The sequence below is a fragment of the Mesoplodon densirostris genome, chromosome 4, assembly GCF_025265405.1.
Source record: "Mesoplodon densirostris isolate mMesDen1 chromosome 4, mMesDen1 primary haplotype, whole genome shotgun sequence".
In the NCBI taxonomy this organism is placed as follows: Eukaryota; Metazoa; Chordata; class Mammalia; order Artiodactyla; family Ziphiidae; genus Mesoplodon; species Mesoplodon densirostris.
This window is the reverse complement of record NC_082664.1, coordinates 51,871,225-51,896,791: the sequence shown is the minus strand read 5'-3', so window position 1 is coordinate 51,896,791 and position 25,567 is coordinate 51,871,225. Positions and strand designations below refer to the sequence as shown.

Below are 25,567 nucleotides of genomic sequence, written 5' to 3'. Positions count from 1 at the left end.
CAAACCGGATTGCAACAAGAGAACATGGTTTTTCCATGCCCAGTTTTTAAATTTTGTTGACAAACTGGTTTAGGGCTTAGATCATTTTCAGCCTTTGTAAATGTTCTGTGAGGGCTTGAATAACATGAGTATTTTATAACGGGGGTGAGGGAGTTCTATGCATCCCTTAAATCAAGTGGTTTTGTTTGTTTGTTTGTTTTTTAAGTTTTTGGCCATGCTGCGCGGTATGTGGGACGTTAGTTCCTTGGAAGCACAGAGTCTTAACCACTGGACTGCCAGGGAAGTCCCTAAATCAAGTATTTTAATGGTGTTATTCAAATCTAATTTTTTTTTTTTTTTTTTTTTTTTTTTTTGGCCATGCTGAGTGCCTTGTGGGGATCTTAGCTTCCTGACCATGGATTGAACCTGGACCCCAGCAGTGAACCGAGTCCTAACCACTGGACCACCAGGGAATTCCCCTCAAATCTAATATTTTATCTGCTTGAGCTATCATCTATCAACAGACATGTCTTAAAATCACCCATCCCAATTGTAGATTTGATTTCTGCTTCCAGTTATGTCAGTTTTTGTTCTCTGTATTTCTTAGCTCTGTTATCATATGCAACAAGTTTACAGTGACCCTCCTTATTTATAACAATAATTTTTACCTTAAAGTGTCTTTTACCTAAAATGAACCTAGGACTCATCTTTCTTCGAATAAGCATTTGCCTAACACATAGGTGGATTTTTAAAATCCGACCTGATAATCTCTGTCTTAACTGTTAAGCACATTTGCATTTATTATAATTTCTGATATTTGATTTCTACTATATTATTTTATGCTATTTAACGTGATCTTTTTCTGAAGTTTTCCCACCTCCTTTCTTGACTTACTGAGTTTTCTATATTCTTTCTTCTTCCTCTACTATTTGGAAGTTATATAATCTATTTACATTCTTGTATTTAGTTTTTTAATTTAGATGGGACTCACTGTGCATCTTGAATTTTATGTCTTTTTGTCCATTCCAGAAAATTCTCAAATACTTCTCTTCAAAGTATTGCCTCTTCTCAACTTCTCTGGAACTCCTATGAGATGTAGGCTGGAATCTTCTCATCTTCTCCATGTCTTAATTTGCACATGATGTATCTGTAGCTTACAACATTGTTCTCTAAATTCTTCAGATTTACCTTCCAATTTACTAATTTTCTCTTAAGGGAGGTCCAACCAGCTGTCTAACTTAATCATTTGAGTTTTAAAATTTAAGAACTATATTTTTCATTTCTAGAAATTCTGATTACTTGGTTTCTAAATTTGCCTAGGGTATTTTTTAAATTATTATTCTTTTTCAGTTTTTTTCATTCCCTTTTTAAAAAAATTCATTGGAGCATACTTACTTTATGGTTTCTAATATTACTATTATCCAAAGTTGTTAGAGTCTAATTCTAGTATTTATTCTATCTGCTTACTCTCACTTATAGTGCTTTGGAACTTTTGCTGGTGAGTTCCTATTCAGCAGGGGCTGTTGGGTTGAAATTATGTCCCTCCACAGAGGTTTTATATTTGCTTCTATCAGACACTCCAGGTGTATAACCATTCTAGGAACATTTTTTTTTTAATGGAAAATCTTAAACATGTACAAAAGTAAAATGAACAGTATAAGGAACTCCCATGTATGTATTACCCAGTTTCAGTAATAATCAACACACAGCCAATCTTGTTTCATCTATATCCCCACTCTGTCTACCTCTCTCCACTGGATTGTTTTAAAGCAAACCCCAGATGGCATATCATTTCACTTCAATGTATATTTCTCTTAAAAGGATTCTTAATAATAATACAAAACTACTAACTGCTTAGTATCAACCATATTCAGTCTGTGGTCAAATTACCCTGATTTTCACTCACTCTAATCTGTTTAAAGTGAGAGAGTGAGAGGGAGAAGTGTTAGTCTGAAGCAGAATCCAAATAGGAATGGATCTACTTTTTAAGCTAGATCCATTTCTCAGCTTAGAGTTCCTAGGTCAAACTAGTGGTACAAATTGAAACTCCAAGTACTTGTGAGGGAAGGCCCAGGGTTCTAGATTTTTAGGAGATTTATTTTTCTAGACTTCCTTTTCACTGAGGGTATAGCCCTTCCAGAGTCCCTGGTTTTACAAAGGGATCTCAGTTCCAACTTTTTACCTTTTACAGACCCAAGGCTTCCTTTCCAGCACTTGAATAGCAATTAAAATGTAAGTCCCTAATGTTTTATATCTTGATTTGTGTCATGGATACATGAGTTTATACAATTTCCAAACTTCATTGAGCACTCAAGATCTGCATATTTTATTGTCTGTAAATCACATATCAATTAAAAACAAAACTCAGGGGGCTTCCCTGGTGGTGCAGTGGTTGAGAGTCCACCTGCCAATGCAGGGGACACGGGTTCGTGCCCCGGTCCGGGAAGATCCCACATGCCGTGGAGCGGCTAGGCCCATGAGCCATGTCCGCTAAGCCTGCGCATCCGGAGCCTGTGCTCCGCAATGGGAGAGGCCACAACAGTTAAGAGGCCCGCGTACCGCAAAAAAAAAAAACCCAAAACCAAAAGAACCTCAGTTATATTTACATCAAAATCAGAAAATCCTCCCTAACTTTCCAGGTCAGCATTAGCACTAATTCCTCTTAGTTCTTGGGTATTCAATTTCCTCTCTGTTTCCATTTCTGGGATGCCCTTATTTTCTTGCACTCTCAGCTATAAGTATTTCAAGGGATTTTTATTATATTTTCTCCAGACTCTCTTATTAGTATTTTGTAGTGTGAGGGTTACCAAATTCTCTAGACTAGGAGCTCTCAAACAGGGGAGATTTTGCCCCCTAGAGGATATCTGGCAATGTCTGGAGACATTTTTCGTTGTCATACTAGGGGAGTACTGCTGGCATCTAGTGGGTAGAGTCCAGGGATGCTGCTAAACATTCTACAATGAACTGGACAGTCCCCCACAGTAAAGAATTATTTGGCCCCAAATGTCAACAGTACCAAGAATGAGAAACCCTTTTTTGCAAAAGGGTCTAGATCACCTTTATTGCAGGATTTTTGGCTTTTACCCTTGCGTTTCACAATAGTGTAGTCTTTAGCTATCACTTACAATGAAAACATGTTGCCTGAAAATTTACTACAGAATTCCCCCAAGAAGATATTTTCAAAATGAAGTGTGGGAAAAAGAGAGGATCTTGGCAAATATGTCGTCATATTTTACATCCTTACAATGCTAACAGATACAAACTACTGTTAGATTACCATGTCAAAATTAATCACAGAACAAATTAAAGGACTTTAGAGCTCAAATTAGGAAGCTTAGAAATCATCATTTAATAATGAGAAGTCTGTATACCTAATGCATACATTTGACAGGTTATAACTTTACATTCCAATCTAATGTTCACTGGTAAGTTATTGCCCAAGATACTGTGGCTGGGCAATGAGAAGTCAAACTGGATCCCCTTTGGTAGCTACTGCAACTAAAGGACACCATCTTGAGCTAAACATTCCACTAAAAGTGTTGCTTTGGTTCTTTTTTACTATCCAGAACTGCCTAATATGCTTCTTCCCCAATATTAATGATAGAGCATTTATGGTGTTATACTGGTTGCAAACAGGACTTAGGCTTCAAAATGTGGGAAGTCTATTGACCTTATTTTTTGTATTATTATTATTATTATTATTATTTAAGATTCTAGGCATATAACAAGGTACAGAGAATAACATAATGAACACCAGTTTTTTTTTACCAAACAGCTTAAGAAATAAGCATTATAGATATGACAGAAGCCCCCTGTCAAACTCTCTGCATCCCATTCTCTTGTCTCCCCAGAGATAAACACTCTCCTCAGTTAGGTGTTTATCACTCGCATGTTTGTTTTTATTTTCACATTACATGTGCAATCCATATACATACACAGTATAAACATATAAATGGTATCAAACATATCTTCTACAATTTTCTGTTTGTTACTGATAATTTCCCGCATTTAAGAGCTACAGGAATCAAATGGAATTGCTGAATATGTTCATTTTCTCTATCTTCAGAGAGAAACTCATCTGTGACTGGGTTGAATTTGTCCCCAAATGCACCTGCCTACAGTGTTGTGTGCCCTTTTCTACTACCTGGTAATGAAACTGGTAACTGAAATTCACACCTTTCCACCCAGAGACAAGGGTATTCACCAAAACCCACAAGCCCCAAGGTTCAGTTCTACCATGTGAAATCCACTGGTCTAAAGAGTTTTCCTCAAGCTTCTACAAAAGAGTGGTAATCAAATCTGCATAGTGAATTCACTGCAACTGTTTATACACAGAATTCACTATGCCCACCTATTGTGTTTTCCAAGGAATATTAACAGCAATAAAAGATACTAGATTTGACCAATCTATTTTCAGATATAAAACATAACAAGTCTGCTAAAGCAGACCACTGAAGACATAAAAGCCTTCATTTATAGGTGAGTGAAAGACCATAAAGCCTAGATATTTTTATCCCTTCTATTTCAGAAGGTGAGTAGAGGGGTGAGAGAGATAAGAGTTAAAAACATTAGCTGGGTTTTAATAGTTCTTCTAAGGATTCAAAGAGGCTGGTCTGAGAATGATACATGAGAATCAGATTTAGACCAGGAGGCTCCCCTGAGGGAGACAGCTGACGTGATGATTGCTCTCTTCCCAGATACAGAGTCGAGCTGCTGATATTTTACACCAGGCAAGTTCAGCAGCTGTTACTGAGGAGACAGACACTTAGTGCTCTAGAGATTCATTGCGGGATGGATGCAGGGAGGAGAGGATCTCAAAGACCACTGCTGATTAGGCCTAACAAATGGTTGGTTCAGGGAAAAAGATGAGCACCCTAAAAATATCACCAAAAAGAAAATAGGCTTGTGTGGCATTTAGGACAAGGTATAGATCAAGCCCAGAAAGCCTTTTATCTTTAAGAAAAAAAACTTTTTTTTCTTAGTAATCCTTCCTTTGCCCCACACCCCCATAGCAAGGACTTCGACTGATTGCTACCATACTATTTCCCACTTCTGTTCTGCAAATAGTCCTTGAGGGAAGTAGGATACAAGAAAGAACAAAATAAGTAGAGAGGACGCAAGGTAAGATGCCAGGTATGAGTATGTTTCTAAAAGTTTTTAAGAATCAATCAAAGTATAATGTTTTAATATGCTTATTACCTAATTGGGTAACATGGTGATCAATGATCTTATACAGAATTAAAAGTCAGAAGGCTTTGGAATCACAAGAGTAAGTGGCCAGGGAGATTAAAAAAACTTCAGGTGAGACGTTTATCATGAGTGGTAGCTAGACACAAAGGTGAAGGTGGCATCATAACACAACTGAAATGGAGATTTCAGCTTAATGCTGTAAGGTAGTCCAGATAATCATAAATGGACCTAGTTCAAGCACTAAGGGCCATGATGAAGCAATGCCCAAACTGCAAGGGGAATGAACAACTTGTTGGGAAAGAGAGAGGACACAAAAATTCAGTGGACACACTGATTGAAAGTGTGCTTACAAATCACCAAGTCAGACCCACCTCCCAAGTTCACCTAGGACATGACTATATTTACAACCCTTACGGCTTTTCCTTACCTAAGTATGTCACTGACAGTAATTTCAGGGATAAACTTTTGAAGGTGCTTTACTGTTGCACTGAGAAAACAGGCTTTGTACATTTCATTAACTCCATAGGAAAAATTCTGGAACACCAGTTTAATCAAGCCACTGAAAGCAAAGAAAATAAAATCTTTATGAGAGAAAGAAGTTCTTTATTATCATACAACACCTTTACAACTATTAGATTTGGGGGTGGGGTGTGGCATCACAGAAATCTGTGCAAAGTCAGAAAAACCACATATTAAAAGAAAATCAGCTTTTGGCCTACCTAAGAAGGAAACTTCATCAAAGGAATACCTTCCAAACTCTAAAAGTAAACACCATTCAAACTCAAATTCCCAGGGAATGCTGGTTTCAAACTAGGATAAAGCCTGCCAACATCAAGGCTTTCTAATGCAATGTTACATGCTTTCAAAACACACCTAAAAGGCATTACAGATCTTTAAATCATGGCATTAACATGTGGGACATTTACCCTACTTTTCTTTAGTCAGCCAGAGGTGAGATGCTCTAGTAGTGATTCTCACGGGAGACTCTGGGGAGCCTATGTACATCTGTAGTTTTACAAGCATACGTGCTAGGAAGCCCCATCCTAAACCTGTTTCAGAATCTGTGCAGGGTGAAACTCAAGTATAGCTTTAAAAGCTTTCTAGTGATTCTGATGATGTGAAACCCTCTAGAGAGCAACAGTGCTAAAAGGACAAACTACTTCACTGAGTTATTTCTTACAATAGTAAACAATCTGCATTCCAGGTCAACACAGCAGTATTGTTAAGTCTTCCACAAAAAGAAACAATCTTGCTTATCAGCAGTTTCTCCAGAGGTTTTCAAAATCATGGTGACTGGCCCAAAATGATCTTATCAAAGTAAACCATCTACTGATTTTGAGAGAAACTTCTGTTTTTTTTCAAGCTCAGCTACGAGGTTAGCAAAACAAGATCTGGATTCTCAGATGTGTGACCGCTCTTGGCTCTTGGTCTTGTTCTTTTTAACCAAGACATCACCCTGGCTCATCAGAGTGTTCTTGAAGTAGTTAAAATGTTATGCTTATTCCACAAAGCTCTTAATTTGGATTAATTAAAAAACCACTATACCAATCACAAATATGAAGATTTATCCAATAAACAGAATATCGAGAAAGAAAAAATTCCCATATTAAAAATATAAGCACATAAAATCATTTTTTAAGGAAATAAAGTTACCTCTTGATAATTATATCCATAATATCTCTGGCACTGAAGTCAAAGGGTCTGTAACCCTCTCGTTTAAAGGCAAGAACTGCATTCGGCCCTAGCCAAATACTGCCGTCCATCCTTGGTGTGAAGTGAACTCCTAGGAAAGGAAATCGGCTATCTGGGACCTATGGATTTAACAGAGCAAAGAACTATTAGCCCCATTTCATACTGCATTTTATTACACATGCAAACATTCAACTGGTAATATAAAACATCTTCTTCCCATGCATCTGATTTGCATTACTTTTGATCTGTACTCAGATAATACTTTTCTATTTACATGCTTCTGCCTAGAAATGCCACACAGGAAACCTGATGCTATGACAATAAGGTACATTGTCTCATCTATTCCTCTTTCTGGGTAAAGAAAAAAAACAACTGTCCTACTTTAGGTTATTCCCCACCTCCACCCTCCCCAAGTAGGGATATATGTGGGTGGCAAATAAAATCAGAGCCGCTGGAAAAAAACACACCTTCATAGCACAGGCTTTTGTAAAGTGGGAATGCAATACTTGGAACAGATGAAATGGAAGTTTTGGCAAGGTCCAAAACATTAAATAGCTGAATACTGGTTGTTCAACCTAGTAGTTCCAGACAGAAGAATGAGCTTTTCATTTAAACGGCTCTGTCTTCTCTACACCATGAAACTACACAGTGGCCAAATCCCCTTTTCTGCACTTATAGACAGTGAACTGAGAAAGAGGGTTGGCATCTGGGCATGCTATAAGGAGAAGTTCTGTTATGAGTACTGCTTCCACCAGAGAAGTGGAAGAATTGGGTTCTTTCTTCACAGCCCTTCCCATGGTGCACTCAAGCTTTCCTGTACTTGTGGGCAAGTCATTATAATTTAATGACTATGATATCGGAATAAAGATTTGGGGATTCAACCACAAGAGAAACAGGTGGAATGATTGCACCAAAAGCCCTTCAAAATATCTTACTTCTCACCCCAGGAAAAGTTTTTGTTTCATTCCCCTTTTTGCCCACAACCACCTTGAGAAGGCAGAAACAGCACTACCTACTGGATAAATATTCCCTTTTACAAGATAGCGTTTTTCTGGCTTCAGGAGCAGGTAATCTCCCCGGAATGGTACAATTCGCGGATTGGGATTGCAGCCACTCAACTCGGAAATACGGTCTGAGTAAAGTCCTGCACATGTCACAACATACTGACATCGAACCTCCTCTCCCTAGTGCAAGAGAAAAGAACAGTGACTTGTGGGAAGTAGAAAGATTAGGTGGGGGAGGGGGAGAGGGAGAGGGCGGATAGATGATAGAAAAGACAATAAGGGCACAGATATGGACTTCTTTCTTTTTATTACTTTTAAAAGAGGAAATTAAAACAAGTATCAGCAAAATAAATTCTTCAGCATTTAGGTGGCAGGTAGGAACTTAGGGCAGTGGCACACAAGAGGATGTACCTTAAATTTTGTACTTTAATCTAGAGATATAGTGGTTGACCTAGTGAGGATACCTAACAAGCCACACACACATACACCCGTATTTTACTAACACCTAGCACGGAACTTAACTACTTGTTGCATGAAGTAGTAAACTTCATTTAGGTGGCCCCAACCAATTTGGCTTCCTTTGTATTTCAGATAGCTTCTCCTGTCTTAGGTAGGAGTAATTGATCTTGTTACTCAATAACCTTGCACAATTCCCACTGTAACCTACCCACCAACCAATTTCTGCTTCCTGATCAGTATCTACTTTGCAAACTGAGGCTACTTTCAAAAACTCATTCATTCAACCCACATTTACTGAGAACGCACACTACAGTCAAGGTTTGCTTTAATGACTAGGAGACTGCTAATCTTAGGCTGTGTTTTCTCATGAATTTTATTTTGTGATTATCATCTGCATATTTTTAGGTTTACTCTGCCAGGGTTAGCCAATTTGCAACTCTATTTCCTAAATGATTTCATTTAACCCTAATTCACCACCACACTCTAATTTCTATCGCTTTATTTCTTACAGAGGAGACAACTAACACCTTCTTCCTTCAGGTAATTTCTTGTTCCTAGATCTCCTTCTCCGAGGACCTATTTCTGAAGCCTTGGAGTTCTCACCTGCCTCAATGTTCTTTCTTTCTTTGTAGCCCTTACTGATTCAGCCTTATTTTATCTCTGTGTGCATCCTATTTTTGCTTAGCTACCAAGATAAGCATCTTTTCAAGAGTTATACAAGTCACACTGATGATAAAAATCAGATGAAACTTCTTTGTAGTGAATTCAAATTAGCTAGACTAAACCATGAAAGTTTTAAGATGCTTGAAGTCAAAGGACCATGTCAACAAAAACAGAAGTAGGTTGGTATCTTTCCTGTTCATCTAGAGTTATATACCAGAAGTACAAAAAAAATTCTTTATGTGATATAAATCTTCTAGTTACTACTTTAAAGGTCAGCAACTCTTTGTTGAAGAGGAGCTTTATAAATGTAAAGATAAGAGAATTTATAGAATGGTACCAGAATGCAATAACCTAGAAGTTCTCTCTTAAAAGCTCAAGCAATGGGCTTCCCTGGTGGCACAGTGGTTGGGAGAATGCCTGCTAGTAAAGGGGATATGGGTTCGAGCCCTGGTCTGGGAGGATCCCACATGCCGTGGAGCGACTAGGCCCGTGAACCACAACTACTGAGCCTGCGCGTCTGGAGCCTGTGCTCTGCAACGAGAGAGGCCGCGATAGTGAGAGGCCCGCGCACCGCAATGAAGAGTGGCCCTCGCTTGCCACAACTAGAGAAAGCCCTCGCACAGAAATGAAGACCCAACACAGCCAAAAAAACCCAAAAAACAAACAAAAAAAGAGCTCAAGGAACAATTCTGAAGAAAAAAATGATTAAAAACTGTCATACGTCTCTGAAATCAGTTTATGCTATACACGAAACAATTATTAAATTCAATAACACATTAATTTCACACCCAAAATTGAAATTTTGAATTTACATTGAATTATTTGTTCAAACATAAATTTCTTTAAAAAAATAAACTATGCATTACTGTTGCTATTTCATAAGTGAAAGACTTTTTCCCCATATGCAATCTATAAATCTTTAGTTTGCAAATCCTCTCCCCAAAAGTTTATTTTAAAAATTAATTTTCTTTTAACCTGTCATAAAAGCATAGATGTTCAACTTGATAAGTTGACTCAAACTTTTATTTTTTCATTTATTTTTTAAAACAATTCCATTTATTTATTTTTAAATTTTATTTTCTATTTTTTTAAAGATTTAATTTTACCTGATTTTTGGCTGTGTTGGGTCTTCGTTGCTGCATGCAGGCTTTCTCTAGTTGCAGCGAGCGGGTACTACTCTTCGTTGCGGTGCATGGGTTTCTCATTGTGGCGGCTTCTCTTGTTGTGGAGCACAGGCTCTAGGTGCGCAGGCTTCAGTAGTTGTGGCTCACGGGCTCAGTAGTTGTGGCTCGCGGGCCCTAGAGGTCAGGCTTAGTAGTTGTGGCACATGGGCTTAGTTGCTCCTTGGCGTGTGGGCTCTTCCTGGACCAGGGATCAAACCCATGTCCCCTGCATTGGCAGGCGGATTCTTATCCACTGTGCCACCAGGGAAGTCCCTCAAATTTTTAAATTATATTTTATAATTTAAAATATACATTAAAATTATATTTTAAATTTTAAATTATATTTAACTATACTAAAAGAAAATGTCAAAATAAAAGCAACAACTACAGCAAATGTGGGTGAAATACATATCCACTGATATCCCATAGGCCCCTGCATATCCTGCATCACATGATGCCGTACTCTAGTGAAAATGTTCCTTAGATGAGGGCGGGGCAGAAGCAGACTTTTAATCTTTTTTATTTTTTAGCTTTATAAAAGTTTTTAGTAAACGTTTCCATCAGTTTATTTTATGTACTCCTTAAAAACAAAAAAATCACAGGTTTAATATTAATGCTTTAAAGTATTATACACCAAAGAAAGCCAATTCTCATTCATGCTGCAAGTTGGTCTGTGTTTTCTTTACTCCCATTTACCAGATTACCTTCAATAATTTCTGCAAAGAGACTTCTCTTCAACAAAGTATAGGTTAGAGGTAAAAGCTGGTAGGTAACTTTATGACAATAGTCTGAACCATAACAAGGAAGTCCATTCCCACTTAAGCCCCATCCCATAATCACATTTATCGCTAGCAAACTGCACAAAAGTCATCGCTGAATGAGAGCAAAAGCTTTTAGTCTCTCATCACTTTGTGCTTCAACAATTGTCTTGCAAATTCCCTTGAAGTTGGCATCTGTTTCAGGGAGATCTCCGTACTCAGCATCATTTTCATCTACTGGGACAACTAAGCCTGCAACATGAAAAGTCTTTGTCTTGACTTTCTTATCTCTATGTTTCATCTTCATGGTTCTCTGTTCCAATGAGTAACCCAGTGCTCTGGCTGCTTCTGTGCAGTTTTCATCTATGTTTTTCAAGAGACTAGTTTTCTTTTTATGTTACTTAAGTTTTTCATCAAAACAAATTTGACTGCGGCAAACACATTATCTCCATTTTGATCAATTACACAATTTTTCTTTGCTCCATCTGTACCAACATATACAGGAGGTTCATCAGGAGACTCCCTGAAATACCCCATGTGGAACTGAATTTTATTATCTCCAGTAATAACAGTCTGGAACTCAGGAGGGTCATAGTAAAATCTCCAGTGAAGGTTAATATTGGGCTTGCTGATTTTTTTGTTCATTTTATACTTCGTAAAGACCCACTAATCAAAGGCCAAGGCTTGCAGAAAAGTGCATCAGCTGACTTCTCAGGATCAAGTTCTTCACAGAAATTCCAGAAGTGATAGAAATCTTTAGGCAGGGCTTCCCTGGTGGCGCCGTGGTTAAGAATCCACCTGCCATTGCAGGGGACACGGGTTCGATCCCTGGTCTGGGAAGATCCCACGTGCCACGGAGCAACTAAGCCCATGCGCCACAACTACTGAGCCTGCACTCTAGAGCCCGCGAGCCACAACTACTGAACCCACGTGCCACAACTACTGAAGCCCACACACCTAGAGCCCGTGCTCCATGACAAGAGACGCCACCGCAATGAGCAGCCCACACACCACAATGAAGAGTAGCCCCCGCTCACCTCAACTAGAGAGAGCCCGCGCGCAGCAACAAAGACCCAACACAGCCAAAAATAATAAATAAAATAAATAAATTTATATATTAAAAAAAGAAATCTTCAGGCAGAGAAAGCTTATGATGATTTTCTACTTCTTTTCTAAAGTCACTGGAGACATCAGCTTTACAGGATTTACTCCTCCTTCACTTCAAATGTTTTTTCACACTGTTGTTCCTCCACACCAGGCCAGCACTTCCCACTGCTGCCAACCATTCTGCTTTTTAATCCTTTTTTGAAAGGAGACCCTGGTTGCTCTGCCACTTGGGCCACATGATCCAGCAGCTCTGATGGTAACTGAAGTGTGTGGCCGATAGTGATGTTTTACAGAGACCGTGGTAGGCCCCTAGAGGTGGAATCACAGTACAGAACTGTAGGATTTTGGAGGAAAGTTATACCATCCTCTGCGGGTAATTAGCCTCCTTTTGAGAAAGTGCTTCTGCCTTTGACTCAACACTCGACCACAGGTCACCAAGTTACCATGTGAACTACCCATTATGAACTAGGTATCGTCTGACTCACCAAGCTGCAAAATTGGGTGTGTACACAGCACTCTGTCATCAAGAGGAAGTGGAATGTACAAGATAAGGGTTGTATAGGTCCTGTAGGCACACATAAGTTGTGCAGGCAAGTGGCTCAAATTCCCATGACCTCTACTGCTAAATCATCTCCTCCCTCTCAGCCTGCCCCCATGGCCCCATGGAAAGTTCTCTGTGATCAGCTGACCAAGGAAGAAAAAAATACAGGCCTGGTTTACAAATGGTTCTGCACAACATTCTGGCGTCACTTGAAAATGAACAGCTACAGCACCAGAGCCCCACTCGGGAGTGGCCCTGAAGGACTGTAGTGAAGGGAAATCTTCCCGGGGGGAGAACACTGAATGTCATACTTGGTTATTTATCTTACCTAGAAGGAGAGACGGCTAGAAGTATGGATTTACACTGCTTCATATGCAATGACTAATGGTTTGCTGGATGGTCAGAAAAGGGAGCTCTTGAGAAAAGGTATGTGAATGGACCTCTCCAAACATGCTCAGATAAAAAAGATATTTGAGTACTATATGAATGTTCACTAAAGAGTGATCATGGAAGAGGAAGATTTTACTAATCAGTAGACAAGATGACCTGCTCTGTAGACGTTAGCTAGCCTCTTTCCCCAGATAGCCCTGTCCTCACCCAATGGTTTCATGAACTAAATGGTTATGGCAGCAAGGAGGTAATGCAAGGGTTCAGCAACATGGACTTACTCACCAAAGCTGATCTGTTTACAGCCACTGCTGAATGTTCAATCTGCCAACAGTGGAATCAACAGAGCCACTGATATGGTCCCTGGACCACTTCAATCAAAAACCAAAGGCAGCACTCAGTGCTCACTGGAATAGACACTTGCTCTGGATATAAATTTGTCTTCCCTGCCCACAATGCTTCTATGGAAACCACCATCTGTGAACTTACAGGATGCCTTATTCATTGTTGTGGTATTTTACTTAGAAGAATTACTTCTGATCAGTGTGCTTATTTTACAGGAAATGAAGCATAACAATAGCCTCATGCTTGTGTAATGCACTGATTTTATCATTTTCCCCACAATCCTGAACCTGCTGGGTGACAAAAAGTAGAATGGGCTTTTGAAGATTCAATAACAGCACTAGTTGGCTGGCAACACCTACAGGCCTGGGGCAATGTCTTCCAGGATTCTCTACATGCTCTAAACCAGTGACTAACATATGGTGTTCCTTCTCCCATAGCCAGGATTCACAGGTCTGGAAATCAAGAGGTAGAAAATGGGAGTAGCTCCTTACTATTACAGTAAAACTTTTTGCTTCCTATCCCTACAACTTTTGGCTCTGATGGTCTAGAGGTCTTAGTTCCCAAGGGAAAAACGTTTCCATTAGAGAATAAGCAATGGTTGCATTAAGTTAGAAATTGATACTGCCATACTTGGCCACTTTGGGTTCCCCCTGCCAGTGAATCAATAGGCAGAGGGGATTACTGTACTGAGTGGGGTAATTGATTCTGAGTCTCAAGGAGAAACTGAGTTGCTACCACATAGAGGGCTCAGGGATGATAAAGAGGAGTACATCTGGAATGTAGCTCTCCTGGGACATGCTTTAATTTTCCCATGTATTATTATAAAAGTTAATGGAGAGTACCAACCCAAAACAGGCAGGGCTGCTAATGGCACAGACACTTCAGGAATGAAAGTTTGAGTTACCCCACCAAACTAGGAACCATGACCAGCTGAGATGCTTGCAAAGGGCAAAGGGACTATGGAATGAGTAGTGGAGGAAGGAAATTATAAATATCAGCTATGACCACATGACTGGTGACAGAAATGAGGAGTGTAGTAGCTATGGGTATTTCTTCCTTATTTTGAAATAAATATATTTGTCTATAAATTACCCAATTATTTCTTTATCCTCATTATTATGGACTGAACTGTGTCTTCCCCAAATTCATACGTTGAAATCCTAACGTCCAACGAGACTGTATTTGGAGACAGGACCTTTAGGGAGGTAATTAAGGTTAAATAAGGTCACAAAAGTGGAGCCCTAATCTAATAGGAATGGTGTTCTTATAAGACAAAGAGATACCAGAGGCTGCTCTCTCCTGCTCTTTCTCTGCACATATGCACGCACAGAGAAAAGGCCACGTAAGGACATAGTGTGAAGACAGTCATCCACAAGCTGAGAAGAGAGATCTCACCAGAAGCCAACCCTGAAGGCATCTTGACCCTAGATTTCTAGCCTCCAGAGCTGTGAAAAAATAAATTTCTGTTGTTAAAGCCACCCCGTCCGTGGTGTTCTGTTAAGGCGCCCTAGACGACTAACACACGCATTTCTGTCACTTCCCCATTGTCTAACACCTCAACTTCAGTACTATCAACATTTGGGGCCAGATACCTCTTTGTTCTGGGGGCCTGTCTCTCACATTGTAGGATGTTTAGCAGAATCCCTGGCCTCTACCCACTAAATGCCAGTAGCATTGCCCCCCTTCTACTAGATGTGACGATAAAAATGTCTCCAGACATTGCCAAATGTCTCCTAGGAGGAGAAACTGCCTCCAGTTGAGAACTACTGATTTAATATAAGATGCTTAAATTGTGGTTAACCTTTTATCTCAGTATTTAAGTTGCAGGATCTCAAAGGGGGAGAGTGACTCAGCTAGAAAAGAAATGAACATTCATGATCAATAAAGTAGACTTCGTATCTTTTTTGGAGAGTAAGCATGTCTTCAGGTGTATGGAAGATAGTTGCACCTTGTGGATGCAAGCATAATTTTTCTACTCTCTTTATTTGGAAGTTAAATATGGTTATAAGGGGTGTGAATGGATGCCAAGTTGAAAAGGGATGGACTGAAGGGGGTTATACTGTGTCGATCTGGTTAAGCTGGGAACGACAATGCTTCCCTATACGGTTCCAGCTTAAAGCTGACCAAACAGGAATTGCATATGGTTTGGCAGGCAGAAGTACAGCAGCAGCCACTATTCTCTGAAGGTCATTCTAGTCCAATGAAGTGACAAACACCCACTGCAAAGTAAATAACAGCTCCACATTCAGCTTCCCAACTACCGGTCCTACTGATCAAGCACTGCTGCAGCCCACTGCTTGGGTATAGACAGAGGCAAGAGCTCCCCATATCTCCTCATGAGCTTCCTGCTTGCATTCCCACTTCAGCAGCTAGACACACGTGGCTTCTCAGACTGGCTGGAGATGCCTCTGATCTACCAACTCCCCTTCTGAACCTGCACTTCCCCAGATCCTTTAAAAATTGTGTAAGGGGACTTCCTTGGTGGTCCAGTGGGTAAGACTCCACGCTCCCGATTCAGGGGGCCCAGGTTCGATCCCTGGTCAGGGAACTAGATCCCGCATGCATGCCACAACTAAGAGTCCGCATGCCACAGTGAAGATCCCGCGTGCCGCAACTAAGACCTGGCACAGCCAAAATAAATAAATAAATATTTTTAAAAGGCCTAATTCCTATAATATACTCATTGATGACTCTACTTTCCTGACTGAACTCTGATCATTCAATTAACATACAGCTAACGAAATGCTTCTATGCCATTCAATAATTCTTGTTTTAGACTATGAGAAGATGAAGAAAAGCAGTCCATCTCTCTCTGCACAACCTGCTCCCTGCCCCCAAAGTCTTCTCATTAGCAGACAGTTAATAAGTTAATGTAGATAAGTAGGCAGAGCAATAAAACTATCAGTTTTTATTACTCTAAGTGCTTATAATCCTATCCTTTGCTGGCACAATCACTTCATGAAGACATTTCCAAGTTGAAACCCTTCTTAGAATGAAAGCTGTTACACTGCTCTCAAAGGATTTCTCTCAGAATAACTTTTACATTAGACAAATTTCATTCAATGGCATAAAATACAGCACTGTGGTTAATTCTACTTTTTAAGAAAGGAGATGACAGTAGATAAAGTAGATGAAAGTAGTTTTGCTTAAGAATCTTTACCTTTGTATTCCTTATAACAATTGGGTATTTCATCCCTGAAAAAAAAATTAGTGAAAGATTTATTTTTAGCAAAAGAAAGCCTACATTAAATGAAACATTATTCTAGTAATAAATTTAAAGGATTGTCTCTGTCATAACCATTATTGCCCCCTACTTTTCATTCTAAAGTTTTTTAGCAAGTAACAAGATTAAACTAGTTCATATTTGACAATATACAAAACTCTGGCATGTTTTTAGCATATTTTATTTTAATTCAATTAATCTATACTTATAAACCATTCCCCACCCCAGCTCCAAAATAGGCAGTCCCAGCTTTTCTGTGAACTGCAATCCTAGAAAACAGGCTATAAAATGCATCATCATAAATCAGTATGCATTTTCCCACAGAACTAATGCTATGACACTTGTTGTTCAAGTCTTGGTTATCTGAATCCTTGTGGATTGTAAGTTGTATAGAGAAGCAAGAGTTATCACAACACAAAATTTCCAATGATAAACTATTTATAAAATTAGTTCCCAATCAGATACATGTGATCTCAAAGACCTATAAAGCATATGTACAGCAGGTAAAAAATAAGATCTACTTACTTATATCATAGATTTGATTGATTATGCTACCTGTCTAACAATCTCAATTATTTAACAATTTTGCTCATCATCTTAGGATTTAAAAGGACACTGGGAGAATGACTCAGATAGCCCAGATCTCCTTAAAAACCTGTCAAGGAAGAATGAACTGGACACTACTTTTTTTCTCCTTCAAATTTCCCAACAATGAATTTAAGGCTTAAAAACTAATTCATATGGTTTAAAAAAAAAAAATTGTCCCCAAAGCAAAACAAAACAAGCTCTAAGTACAGGTTACAATGGAGGAACTGCGGGGGTAGAGGGGGAGTTCAGAATGGCTGAGTCATGTCCTATCCCCAGATAGTCTGATTCAGTAAGACTCGGTGATGCTAAAAATCTGCATTTTTAACAAGCATTCCCAGGGGATTCTGACTAACCTACTGGATAGGGAAGTGTTTGTGGGCTAATTTTCTATAAACAGCCTTGGCAGTTCGGGATTTAGCACTAGTCAGAAGTGTCCCATCAGTGCCTAGTTCTATCAGCACAAGACTCACTAGAAGTCCCAGTTCTCCCATATCCGGTCTCACCCTCACCCCTTCTGTACCTGCCTCCAGCTCTGGGCCCTACTGTAGCCTAGCTTCTGGTGGCCCTCTTGCCAGTGCTACCCTAGCCAAAAACAGTCCCAAGTTTGTTTAGAAGTCAATTCAGTATTCAAAAGAAAAGACAAGGATTGCTTACCATCTTTACTTCTTGAAGGACTTTCTTTAGCCATTTCAATATCTTCTACTTCAAAATTGGTCAAAACAGAACCACCTGCTTCTTGGAAATCCTGGGCAAATGACAAAGCCACCTGCTGATAGTCCACAATGCCAGTATAAGGACAATCAATAGCCATTAGACCCTGGGACAGAATTGTGAAAAAATCAAGACAATACAATTAAAAACCACTGAGCATAGGTTGTGCAATAAGTTTGATTTTTGGCTGAATTTTTTTATTGTTTATATTGATGGATAACACACAATTAGCCTTTCCTGGCAAACATCTGATAGTCTTAAAGAAAAATAAAAGTGCTCAATTCAATGCCTAAATTTGAAATTGAATTCATATATAATTTGTCTAACAGATAAAAGATATAATACTAGCTAAATAAGAAAACCCCTATAGTCAGGAAATAATTCCCCTCCTTAGAGGAGTTAATTTTTCCAGGCTCTTCCAGCTGCTACAATGAGTTTTTCTGTTTTATTTATACCTTACCATATCTGATTCTGATTCATATCTGATTCTGAATCAAATAGTGTATCACCAATTATATTTTAAACAAACTGTAGAGATTTTTCCCAGTAGTATATTATATGTCATGCACACTCAGTGAGAGCTCAGAGTTGTTCACAGTGTTTGCCGAGTGTTGATTTGATTTGCTGCAGAATCTATCTTCAAGACTACAACTACTGAATGGAGATTTTATGTGGTTAATTCAAACTTTCTCTTCGGGTAATATGAGAAAATAATAGCCTGGGTCTTTTGTTGCTATGTTGGGGCATGTGTGTGTGCTGTCACTCAAAACACGTTTAAACTCTATAAATGAATGATCTACAACCATACCCATTTAATTTTTTGGAATAAGTATTGAATATGCATTGGCTTTTCTAATTCTGAAGAAAAGGAAACAAGTAGCATTTCTCAAAGTATTGACTACATTTTGGTGGATCCTTGGAAATGGCACCATTTTCTGTTGCCTTATTGTATATAAGAGTGTATCAGTTCTCCCAATCAATTGCCCCTAAGAGGGTAGCCTGGTTCCCAGGATAAATGGCGCCCAGAAGTTGAGCACGACAGGTAAATGCTGCTATCCTCCTGTTTGGCCAGGACTGCACTGTTGTTGCAGGTTTACAATGATATCTGATAATATTATTTTAAATATCTCATCTGTATTCACTGCTCCACCCCTACCCCAGTGCATTTACCTGCTTGACCTTTAAAAGCTTTTGACTTTGCCACCCATCCCTGACCAACGCTTCCAAATGGCCAGATGACACTAAAGGTGAAGGCTCACAAAATGCCTCACAGTCTCTTTTCACAAACTGAACATAACATTTGGCAAACTTCATCATTTTCCTGACAGTCTTGCTTCCAGAATATGACAGCATTTGCCAAGAACAGGAAATCATTCCTTCTGTTTCAATACAATCACACGTAAGATTTTACATTAGAACTTATATTGCCTGAAATCCCTAAATTTGCAGGTCAAATAAGTATAATTCAACTTCAAACTACAAATGGTATTTGGGGTACAATAACCTTGGAAGCTAACTTAGGATAATACTAAGAGTTTAGCCACAAAAAATAAGAGTTTAGTTACAAAAAACTTCCTTACATAGCATAAAAACTATGTGACAAGTATGATAACAGGGTGATAAAAACATGCTGTAAAAGTGCTTCATATCAATAGTTTTTTATAATCCCAAATATCCTCCTTATTCATCTTATACTCCTATAACCCAGCACATGCCTGACGCACAGAAGCACTCAACTATTTACTGACTGACTGAACTTTTGGGGGCTGTCTTTAAACTTACTAGATTCCTCCCCTGCCTCAGACCTTCCCTAATAGGTTTTCCTTCTTCCTTCCCTTTCTAGCCTTGGCTGTGACCGTCCTCATGAGATGTTGGTGTGCCCCGCCTATATGTGTAGTGGGGGGAAGGTGGAGCGAGTCACTGCTGCCCAGCAGTCGGACACTCTGGCCCAGGGCAGGGCTGGGGGACAGGCTGACTGTATCTGTCAGCCAGCAGGCTGGGCATGCACTATCCAGGTTAGCAGGTCAGAGCTTGAATCTGAGGTTATGGCAGGTCAGGTGGCTGGAAAAGAACCAGGCAAGCAGGTCAGGGAAAGTTGGGAGTTGGAAGTCAGTCAGGAGGCTAGAGGAACAGAGGAACGTGTGCCTGACCAATAGTGCTAAAGAAAAGGCAGACGGATCACCACAGCTAAGGTGAGAGGAAGCAGTCAGGATTTACCCACAGCAAGCACTGTCAAGAGCTATCCTTCAAAGTCAAAGTTTACAGAGGCAGTTTAAAATTTTCCAAGATACTTCCCCTAGGGGCACTTAATTTTCTTCTTAAAGAGATCTGGTCCAAGAAGCCTGTTCAGAGTTCCCCTGACAAACTGTTTCTTTCTGGAGGGCCTGGAAGAAACAAATGTGACCCTATACCATGGAAATTTCCCCACCCATTCTTGGTACTGGTGGTGAAGCTGGGGGAAAAGGAAGGAATTTACTCAAGACACTTTTACGAAATAACCAGAGTATATTTTCTACTATGTATTGCCACCCCTAAATATCAATACACCTAGACATTGATAACTATAATGTGGCATTCTATAAAGCAGATCACTACTGCAGAGGACTCAGAGAAAAGCAGGATATGCCTCTTTTATAAGTTACACTATTTATTCATCTTTCAAGTGGGGGGTTCACTTCTGAGAAGATTTTCCTAGACTTTCAGACTAAGCTAAAAGCTCTCCCTTACCTTGGCACAAGACAGAGTATCAGTTCTATCAGAAAACTTATCACTGTATTAAAATTGTATTTTCTGCTATACTACAACTTCCTTCAGGATGACAACTATGTCTTACTCACTTTCATATCGGCAGTGCCCAACATAGTGTTTGGCACATAGTAAAGAAGAAAATGTCAGTTAAACTGAACAGAAACATACCAGTTCTGAGTTAGATCTGGGAGGAGGGGACTCCTTAAGTTGTACGACCTTGGAGAATTACCTTAACCAGTTTCATTACTTATAAGACACAAAAATATGCATACATAATTTGATTATCTATACACACATACTTCATCTACCTCATTCCAAGACACGTGAGGATCACATGGTCAGGTACACAGAACAATATCCAGATTCATCCTTAACCTTTATGATTTATGAAGAGTTGTTCTGTTTTTTGCTTCTTTTTGAACAGTTAGGCATGATATAAAGAACCATGGATCCACGTTTCTATTTTTTTTCTATCTTTAAAGTGCTGACAAGGGTACATGACAGACAACGATTATTGTTCCAGTTGATTAGCTGGAATCTTCCAAATACTCCAGATTTCAGTACTGTCGCAAAACCAATAATCCTGTTTTCCAAACTCCACAATCAATATTGTTTTTACATCTTGACTAAATCCACAGTGGGGTCAGATATGTCCTTTTATTTATTTATTTATTTTTACACCAACCTTAAAGTGTGAAAGAGCTTTTTGTTAGTACATAAAAAGAGAAACACATGTTAAAAATTAGCATGCCTTCCTGGGGGAGGTTATAAATTGTTTTATTCTCAAATGGCAAGGTAATATTTGATACAGATCAGTGAGATTCTCACATCTTAATTTCACAACCAAATCCCATCAAAATCACATAAAGCTACAAAACAGCAACAGGTTTAGCTGTTTTATATTCAGGAAGCGCTCAATAATTTTTGTAAAGCACTGTTTAGATGTGTTTAAATGCTTCATTTTTTTTAGTAGACTTGATTTTTTAGAGCAGTTTTAGGTTCACAGAAAAATTGAGCAGAAGGTACAGACGTTTCCCATATACTTCCTGCCCCCCATGTGTACAGACTCCTAATCTCTTTATTTTTTTATTGTTTTTTATACAGCAGGTTCTTATTAGTTATCCATTTGATACATATTAGTGTATACATGTCAATCCCAATCTCCCAATTCATCACACCACTAGCCCCACCGCCACTTTCCCCCCTTGGTGTCCATACATTTGTTCTCTACATCTGAGTCTCAACTTCTGCCCTGCAAACCGGTTCATCTGTACCATTTTTCTAGGTTCCACATACATGCGTTAATATACCATATTTGTTTTTCTCTTTCTGACTTACTTCACTCTGTATAAGTCTCTAGACCCATCCATGTCTCAACAAATGACCCAATTTCGTTCCTTTTTATGGCTGAGTAATATTCCATTGTATATATGTACTACATCTTCTTTATCCATTCGTCTGCTGATAGGCATTTAGGTTGCTTCCATGACCTGGCTATTGTAAATAGTGCTACAATGAACACTGGGGTGCATGTGTCTTTTTGAATTATGGTTTTTTCTGGGTATTTGCCCAGTAGTTGGATTGCTGGATCATATGGTAATTCTATTTTTGGTTTTTTTTTTTTTTTTTAAATTTATATTTATTTATTTATTTATTTTACAAATTTAATCAGTTATACATATACATATGTTCCCATATCCCCTCCCTTTTGCGTCCCCCTCCCACCCTCCCTATCCCACCCCTCCAGGCGGTCACAAAGAACCGAGCTGATCTCCCTGTGCTATGCGGCTGCTTCCCACTAGCTATCTACCTTACGTTTGGTAGTGTATATATGTCCACGCCGCTCTTTCACTTTGTCACAGCTTACCCTTCCCCCTCCCCATATCCTCAAGTCCATGCTCTAGTAGGTCTGTGTCTTTATTCCTGTCTTACCCCTATGTTCTTCATGACATTTTTTTTCTTAAATTCCATATATATGTGTCAGCATACAGTATTTGTCTTTCTCTTTCTGACTTACTTCACTCTGTATGACAGACTCTAGGTCCATCCACCTCATTACAAATAGCTCAATTTCATTTCTTTTTATGGCTGAGTAATATTCCATTGTATATATGTGCCACATCTTCTTTACCCATTCATCCGATGATGGACACTTAGGTTGTTTCCATCTCCGGGCTATTGTAAATAGGGCTGCTATGAACATTTTGGTACATGTCTCTTTTTGAATTATGGTTTTCTCAGGGTATATGCCCAGTAGTGGGATTGCTGGGTCATATGGTAGTTCTATTTGTAGTTTTTTAAGGAACCTCCATACCGTTCTCCATAGTGGCTGTACCAATTCACATTCCCACCAGCAGTGCAAGAGTGTTCCCTTTTTTCCACACCCTCTCCAGCATTTATTGTTTCTAGATTTTTTGATGATGGCCATTCTGACTGGTGTGAGATGATATCTCATTGTAGTTTTGATTTGCATTTCTCTAATGAGTAAAGATGTTGAGCATCCTTTCATGTGTTTGTTGGCAGTCTGTATATCTTCTGTGGAGAAATGTCTATTTAGGTCTTCTGCCCATTTTGGGATTGGGTTGTTTGTTTTTTTGTTACTGAGCTGCATGAGCTGCTTATAAATTTTGGAGATTAATCCTTTGTCAGTTGCTTCATTTGCAAATATTTTCTCCCATTCTGAGGGTTGTCTTTTCGTCTTGTTTATGGTTTCCTTTGCTGTGCAAAAGCTTTGAAGTTTCATTAGGTCCCATGTGTTTATTTTTGTCTTTATTTCCATTTCTCTAGGAGGTGGGTCAAAAAAGATCTTGCTGTGATTTATGTCATAGAGTGTTCTGCCTATGTTTTCCTCTAGGAGTTTGATAGTGTCTGGCCTTACATTTAGGTCTTTAATCCATTTTGAGCTTATTTTTGTGTATGGTGTTAGGGAGTGATCTAATCTCATACTTTTACATGTCCCTGTCCAGTTTTCCCAGCACCACTTATTGAAGAGACTGTCCTTTCTCCACTGTACATTCCTGCCTCCTTTATCAAAGATAAGGTGACCATATGTCCGTGGGTTTATCTCTGGGCTTTCTATCCTGTTCCATTGATCTATATTTCTGTTTTTGTGCCAGTACCATACTGTCTTGATTACTGTAGCTTTATAGTATAGTCTGAAGTCAGGGAGCCTGATTCCTCCAGCTCCATTTTTCGTTCTCAAGATTGCTTTGGCGATGTGACGTCCTCCAACGCACGCTGTGGCGGCCATTGTTGAGAGCTGCTGTTCGGCAAGGGTGCCCTCGTTGCCTGCCTTCCTGCCCACACTCCCGCCTGCTGGCCCTGACCTCTGTCATCATGCCTCAGGGCCAGAAGAGGAAGCGCCATGCCCAGGAGAAACGCCCCCAGGCCCGGGGGGAGACTCAGAGTCTCAAGGGTGCCCAGGCCACTGAGGTGGCGGCGGTGGCAGAGATAGAAGAGTCGCCCTCCTGCCCCGCTTCTGTTTCTCGGGGTACTTCCCCGAGCTCCCCTGCTGTTGGCACTCACCAGGAGCCTCAGGGAGCCCCAGCCACTAGCTCTCGTGATGCAGGGGTTTCATGCCCAGGATCTGAAGAGGGTGCCCGGAGCCAAGATGAGAAAAGTGCAAGTACCGCCCAGGCAGCACCTTCCATTCACAGCACTTACAGTGATCCTCTGACCAGGAATGTCTGCGAGTTGGAGCAGTTCCTGCTGGAGAAGTACAAGACGAAGGAGCCCATCCCGAAGGCTACACTGCTGAAGATTGTCAACAGGAAGTACAAGAAGCACTTCCCTGAGATCCTCAGGAGAGCCTCTGAGTACATGGAGCTGGTCTTTGACCTCGAGCTGAAGGAAGTCGACCCCAGCAGTCACTCCTACGCCCTCAGCAAGCTGGGCCTCCCCAGCGAGGGAAATCCGAGTGGTGTGTCGGGGCTGCGCACGGCCTGTTTCCTGATAACTGTCCTGAGCAAGATCTTCACGAAGGGCAACCGGGCCACCGAGGAGGAGCTCTGGGAATTCCTCAATGCGTTGGGTTTGTATGCTGGGAGGAGGCACTCGATCTCTGGGGAGCCCAGTGGGCTCATCAAAGATTTCGTGCAGCAGAAGTACCTGACGTACCTCCAGGTGCCCAACAGCGATCCTCCACGCTATGTGTTCCTGTGGGGCCCGAGAGCCTGCGCTGAAACCAGCAAGATGAAAGTGCTGGAGTTTCTGGCCAAGATCAATGATACCGTCCCCAGGGCCTTCGCAGATCTCTATGAGGAGGCTCTGAAAGATGAGGTAGAGAGAGCAGGAGTGAGAGCCGCGGCCGGGGCTGTAGCTGTTGCTGAGCGCAGAGCACCTTCCAGGGCCAAGGCCCGCAGCCCCTCCCACATGTAGGGAGGGAGGCAGCGGGCAGATTGCTCACTTTGTTTTGGAAGAGAGCAGTCAAGCTCCTAAATAGTGCAGAATAGTATTGGTTGAGGGAACAATATGTTCTTACAGTTTTAAGTAGTATGGTAGTTTAGGTGCAGTTAGTTTTAATAAAATATATATCTTCTTTTCTTCTTTCCATATGAAGAATACCTAGTTAAAGATAGACAGATGATAGGTAGATAAGTAGGTAGAGAGATGCTAGATAGATTTATGATAGAGATGTTTAGTATCTTTTCAAATGTTATTACTGCATTGAAGGTTTATTTTGCTTCAGAATCAAAGTGTATTAATGTCATGGATGTCATGTTTATTGATGTTCAGTTTTAAGATTAAGAGTTTGCTATTTGTAAAAAAACCCTGAAAAGCCTTCACTATTTTCCTTTTGCTACAGAACAAGGTAACATGGCATTGGAATAGGATTTTTCATGGAAATGAGAAAGAATCCCACAAAATATTTGGGATCTCAAAATGGTGATACAAAAGTAAAAGCTGGTTAATTCTTAGTTTGCCTTCTTCTCTTTCTCTTTGCTTGTAAAATTAAAGAATATATCCCTAGCTTTGCTTAGGTTATTCAAACTGTTTGAAAATTAAATCAT

General features: G+C 39.9%; 1 protein-coding gene and 1 pseudogene across 1 annotated transcript in view; both read right to left on the bottom strand.

Annotated features, from left to right (window-relative positions):
* Window positions 1-25,567, bottom strand: part of L2HGDH (L-2-hydroxyglutarate dehydrogenase) — a 99,828-nt gene that overhangs the window by 3,071 nt on the left and 71,190 nt on the right. The window contains exons 5-9 of the mRNA XM_060096246.1: window positions 17,754-17,916; window positions 16,449-16,483; window positions 7,878-8,045; window positions 6,823-6,980; window positions 5,597-5,728 (exon numbers count right to left, since the gene is read on the bottom strand). Of these exons, the coding sequence (XP_059952229.1) occupies window positions 5,597-5,728; window positions 6,823-6,980; window positions 7,878-8,045; window positions 16,449-16,483; window positions 17,754-17,916 (656 nt within the window). The remainder of the gene's footprint in view (window positions 1-5,596; window positions 5,729-6,822; window positions 6,981-7,877; window positions 8,046-16,448; window positions 16,484-17,753; window positions 17,917-25,567) is intronic.
* LOC132489190 (histone PARylation factor 1-like) lies at window positions 10,730-12,194 on the bottom strand (annotated as a pseudogene).